The following is a 6,298-nucleotide window of genomic DNA, read 5'->3' on the forward strand; positions in this document are numbered from 1 at the left end:
ACTGTGGAATCACGCAAGGGAACTAGAGACAAAACTCATCTCAGTAACAGAATGGGTCATCTCCAGCTGCAGATTCAACCAGGAAAGCCTGAGAGCAAAGAGGAGGATTCCCCTGTTTTGGAGGATTCCCCTGACTGCACTTCTCCCACTGTTAAAAGGTTAGTCCTTTTCAGAGCTGCCAAGCAGTTCTACCACAAATCAACAATTACCAACATTATTTCCAAGTGCTTCTCTCAGAGCTGCTCTCCCTGGTGTTAACCATGGTTACTCCCACTCATGGCCAGGATTTTGCTCCTCCCTCAGAACTCCTTGGGATCCCCCTGCACACTTCACCTCCCCTGGAGACCCCGGTAAAGGGCAGCACACCCACCCTACAAACTCCCCCCCTCCATCCCCTCCCCTGCCACCCCAACACCGGGCAGCACCCAGCCGGAGCTACAAACACCCCCTGGGCTTTGGCAGGGAGGGGACAGCCATTCCCCCACTGTCATCAAAGTTGGAAAAGACCTTCACCATCCTCCAGCCCAACTATCACCCCTGCTCCACCACTGTAATCCCTAAACCACATCACCCAGCACCATTCTCAGACTCCTCTTAAAAACCCTCACGGATGGTGACTCCACCACCTCCCCGGGCAAATTATTCCAATGCCTGACCACCCGAACAGTGAAATAAAAAATTATAATAGCTAATGGAAAAATTATACTAGCTAATGCCGTGTCTCGGTTTAATGCAATTTCCCCGGTTCTCTGACGGCAGACACGGCAGAAGGGACCGGCTCAGCACAGCCTCCCGTCAGGGAGTTGTAGGGAGCGATGAGGTCACCCCTAAGCCTCCTCTTCTGGAGAAAAGCAAACCCAGCTGCCGCTCCTCATAAGACACGTTCTCGAATCCTTCCACAGCCTTGCTGCCCTTCACTGTAAACGCGCCAGCGACCCCAAAGAGCCAAGGGGGGCAGCGCCGCACTCCTCACCACGGCCAGCCCGCTCGGAGCTCTGTCCCCCACACCACACCCCTCACCACGGCCAGCAGGGCTGCATTCCCCGCACCCCTCACGGCGGGCAGCCCGCGGCGGGGCTCCGTGCCCCGCACCCCCACATCCCGCACCCCCACATTCCTCACCCGGCTTCCAAAACTTCACCGGCCCCACGGGCGCCGCCATCTTGGGGTGAGAGGGCGGCCGGAAGCGGCGCCCACGTGACGCGGCCAGCGTTGCCATGGAGACCGCCCCCTCGTCCCGGGTCCTCCCCTCACGTGTAGGGCCCGAAGGTTCCCGCCCATGGCAGATCTGCCCTTCTTCCTGTGAAAAATGCCTATTTTATGATGGGCTTTTCGCAAATATTAAAATGAATATTATATGTGTTGTGTTAGAAAGTTATGCTGTATTAATTCTCATAAGGAGCGTGTTAAATATAGTTTTAGGTTATAACAAAATGTTCAAATAGAAACTATGCTATGTAGGATACTTTTTTTTTTTCTAAAGAAAGGACTCGCACTGAGATAGCAGCCACAGGACACCTAAATCTTTCAGAGAAAGAGAATTTATTGCTCCATTATCAGGAGAAACTAATTTCTTCCTGCCTCGCTCAGCCCTGAGACGGAGTCAGGATTATGATGAAGAAGTTGACACTGCCCAGACAGAATCCTGTGTTTGAATGGAATTTATGCATCATGTATGAGGTGTATGAATATGCAACAGGCTATTGCTTTTAAGGGTTAATCCTCTGTTACCGTGGGGCCTTTTTCGGGTTTATGCTGCCCAGAAAAAGGTACCCGGACTGTCCATAACTCTTTGTTTCTATTGTCTCATATTGTCCTAATCCAAAGTGTCCAAATTATTATTACTCCAATTGTATTCCTATTTTTATAATTTTATTTTTATAATTTTATTACTATTAAACTTTTTAAAATTTTAAAAAACAAGCGATTGGCGTTTTTCACATTCCCTCTGCCTTTCTCCCCTCACAAGACAAAGACCTGCAGCCGAGAGACACCGGAGTTCCTGTCAGCACTTAGTAACAGCAAGTGCCCAGCAAACTGTGGTGCAGGTGGGTGGCTTGGCAGTGCCTGGCCAAGGAACAGTGGACTATAAAGGAATAAGGTGCAAACTGGCATCAGGTGAGGCCCTGGCACTCAGAAGCTGGGACTGCTCCATCCCTGGCAGCATCCATGGACAGGTTGAACAGGGCTTGGAGCAATCTGGGATAGTGAAATGTGTCCCTGCTCATGGCAGGGGTTGGGTTGGAAAAGACCTCAAAGCTGATCTCATCCCAACCCCTTCTGTGCTGGGGGAGCATTTAACAGGGTCGAAAGATCACTGCCGGAAAGTCCCTGCTCATTAATTAATTAATTAGAGTTGATTCCTTCTCCAGTGAAGGATGCCTCCACAGCTGCTGGACTTCACACCAGGCAAGGTGTAAAGGACAAGAAAGCCGAAGGACAAGAAAGAAAATTATCACACTAATAGTGAATAGATGCAGCTGTGCCCCACCACAGGCTGCTTACAGCCTGTTTAAACCACAAACAAACCCATGAGAGCCCATGGAAGTTAATATTGAATTAAACTTAACATAGGCTTTGAGTTAATTAAGTAGAAGCTGAAGGAAATAAAAAAAAATAGACAGCCCAAACTGCTTCTAGTAAGTTTAGTAATACTGTCATATATTCATGCTTATGGGAAAGTAAAAATCTAATCACATCTTATATTCTTATAACTTCCCACACCAGCAGTGCAGTTATGGTGATTAACACAAACTGTACCTCACAACACTTTACCTCCATGGTCACTTGTTATGCTGAGTAACCACATGTAAAAGAGGTTATTACGTTATAATTATGACGTTCTTTAATGTTCTAAGTATATGTTTTAATGCACTTTTGATATTAAGTCCACACTACCAAAAATAAACACAACTCACAGTATTTTGTATCATCAATATATTAGTAATAGTTGAGAAAAAATCCCACATGGAAAGAGCTGCCTATTAAAGTAATGAGATGAATAACAAAGTGGAGAAGTTATGCTTGAAAAAATATATACAGATAATTATTATGAAAATAAGACTGCACAAACAGTATTTTGCATAAAGTCCAACATTATATAGGGTTTGCCTTTATGGAAAATATAGCTAAGAAAAAAAATACACATTTCAAACTTCTTTACATCTGGATGGAAGTTAATCGTATAAAGCTATGAACTATTGAATATTTACAGATTAGGAGAGCCAGAGTGATTACATTTCCATGATTGTCAGTGCAGAAAAAAAGAGGGCCCAGATTAGTTGCATATTAATCAGTACATTTTTGCAATGTACATTTCTGTAAGATCCATCTGTCCATTTTAATGTCACCTTGCTGCTGTTTAGCTGAAATTCCTCTGCCAAGTTTTAACTTTCCCCTCTGAAGCCCAGAACCCACAAGACACTCACAGAAGCACATACCTGAGTATTTTGCAGTAGAAGAGTAACAAGAACAATTGAGAAATTATAAACCTTTGTTTTGGCTAATGAGTATCTGCATTGGCAGGCTGCTGGAACTTCAGTGCCTCAATGTGCAGCTGTTTGGGAGGATAGCTTATTCATTTGAGGGTGATATTTTTCCCTCCAGAAATGAATGGATTAAAAAATAATAATATAAAATTGTGCTTCCAAGAGACCTTAAAAATGGTTCTGTCACTGCCTTCTGTGTCACTGCATTTCTGGTGAAATTAGGACTTTTGTGAAGAGGCAGCAGCTTCACAGATTTCAGATCTACTCAGCTTTTCCCACTAGACCAGACAGCAGCAGCAGCCACAAAGATAACAAGAAGCCTGTCTGGTAATGCCAAGGAATTGGTCTTTGGCTCTCCTACAAACATAGTGGGTCCTTTAGAATATTATCCCTCACATTTATTGCATGATGTCCAGCAATCCAACCAGTCTAATATAAAGGCCATTTGAAATTCAGTCACACTAAAGCCTTGTTTGCTGACACATTAGCTCGTTCTGCCTGCCAGCATAGCTTTGTATGAAGAAAATGTAACATTTGAGGGGTAATAGTGTGGTACTGACCTACTGGCTTCTAGATTAGGATTATTCCTGATTTGTGTCATGAACCAGTTGGTGGAGAGTTTGTACAAGACCAAGACTAATTTCAGAGCCTGCTTTCATTTTGGAACAGACTTTCAAGCAATATGAATTCCAATACCTAGATTTCTTAACAAACAAAAAAAAAAGGGTTGAGCTACTGAGCTATGACACTGCCAACCCATCAGCTTAAAACATGCACGAACAGGATGAGAAATGAAAATTTAACAGAATTGTAGAAGTCAATAATGGCTTTATAGTCAATAATGGCTTTATATATTCTTCAAACAAAGCCACAATTCCAGTTTCACTTTCTCTCAGTCTGAGGTTTCTTTCCCAACTGCCCTCACAAACACACTGCAGGACAGTGCTGGGCAGGGATGGACAGACGTGGTTCCTGAGGTTCTGCTGCTTGCTCTGCATGGACATGCAGTTCATCTCTCTATGATCCAGTGTGGCCTCATAACCAGGGAGCCATTCCTCTTAGTCAGCGGGGGAGAGGTGTGCAGCATGTTATTTGGGGTGTACACAGCCTCCCTGGAGGCGTGCAGCCAGCTCCTCTTCCTCTTCAGCTCTCCTACAAATGCTCTCAGATACAAAAATTCCATTCTCAGGAAGTGTTCCCTGGTCATGTCTCTGGAAGCCACTGTTATCCTGAACAGCTGGTCCCACACCCTGTTCTTCTTGCAGCTAGAAAACTCTTTGAGGTTGATAGGCTTTGACCGTGAATGAAGAATCCGAAATTCCAGGTCAAAGTGTGTAACTGCTGGGCCTGACAGGATCAAAATGTTACTGCTGTTCAGCTTCCCATCTGTCCACGTAAAACTAGCAAAGGAAGAGTGAGAAAATGATGAGTTAATTCCAAATAATCAGTAAAGAAAGTATTCACTGGAAATTCTCCTTCATCACATTTAGTTATGCTCTTCTTACAACCCAACTGATGAGCAGTGGGCTCTTTTAAGGATAAATGTTGGTCATAAAATCTGATCAGGAAAGCAATTCTGCAGCACTGCTGGTTTTCCTTTCCATGGAGAGAAATCATGTAAATCAAGAGAAAGAAATTGCACTTGCCTGTAGGAGCCTGTGGTCACTCTAATGCCATCAATCAACATGAACTTTTCACGGACTTTTCCAATGATTTTGGTGCCCGACCTGGTGCAGTACGTGCTCCCCGTGATAATCCGAACCCTCATCAGCTGTTAATGACACAGCAAGAGTCAGGTGCACTGAAAAGTTCAGTGATTGCATTAAAAGAGTAACACAGCAACAACCATACCTGATGAACTGGCACAAGAGTCACCCACAGGGAACCAAGTGAGGATTTTGTCTTGTTTTTGTAGGCAAAGAGGTGACATTTAGGGGCAAACCCATAAACTGACTGTGCAGAATGGGACTGTGAAAATTCCTGTCACCTAATCATCAGGATCCAAATTCCACAGACTCCTGAGAACCTGCTTCTCCCTCAGCCTTCAAAGTCTCGACAAGCCCAAGCAACTCCAGTCATGCTTTAGAACTGGACATTCCTCCTGCATTTCCTTGAACTTTCAATTAGTATTTGTGCTCAGAAAGCAGCTGTAACATCCAATTACAAAGGTTTCAGATTTTCTATTAATTACTATCTTATGTAGGAATAGTTAAATCTTCCAAGATAGAGCTGGAGCTACATAACACCCATTTTAAGTTGTGGCAGCAGGTGTAATAATTTCTTCACAGCTTAAAGATTACAGTCATTAGAGGATCAGTTCTCTACCCCTATAAATATGACAAGGCTCACCTTTTCCTGCTCAAGGTCAACTCCCAGATCCTTGCACATTTTTAGAAAGTGGGAAAATGAAGACTGGTCTAGAAGGATATACACTTTAACTTGCCGTTGGCTACAGGCTTCCAAGAGGTCTGTGAAGATATCAGTGTCTGTGAAGGAATCCATAACCAAGGCAATCATCTGAAACGAGTTTCAGAAGAAACCATTAGGCTGTTTCCACAGCATTGCAAAGGAGATAGCATATGAGAAATTTGAGTTTCAAATTAAATACTCCCCCTGCCTTTTTTTCGGGTGGTTATGGAACATGGTACAGTCTTCTGTGATAAAGAGTATTCTTCCTCACCCTGAGATAGAACTAGACTCTTGGTTTTACCCTATGTTAGGCATATTTGATCTCTTCCTAAGCAGGAGAGGGTTTTTTTTCTTTTTTTCTTTCTTTTTTCAAAAGAACAGATGTCTTTTGTCTCAAAAGC

The 6,298-nt window shown here is 43.8% G+C and overlaps 1 protein-coding gene across 1 annotated transcript in view; it reads right to left on the reverse strand.

The window, feature by feature from the left end:
- Window positions 1–1,222, reverse strand: part of DHX35 (DEAH-box helicase 35) — a 29,541-nt gene extending 28,319 nt beyond the window's left edge. The window contains exon 1 of the mRNA XM_005422247.2: window positions 1,123–1,222. Coding sequence (XP_005422304.2) covers window positions 1,123–1,219 — 97 coding nt within the window. The 5' untranslated portion in view covers window positions 1,220–1,222. The remainder of the gene's footprint in view (window positions 1–1,122) is intronic.
- Window positions 1,223–6,298: the final 5,076 nt, after the last annotated feature.

This window comes from Geospiza fortis, unplaced genomic scaffold (assembly GCF_000277835.1).
Source record: "Geospiza fortis unplaced genomic scaffold, GeoFor_1.0 scaffold188, whole genome shotgun sequence".
NCBI lineage: Eukaryota > Metazoa > Chordata > Aves > Passeriformes > Thraupidae > Geospiza > Geospiza fortis.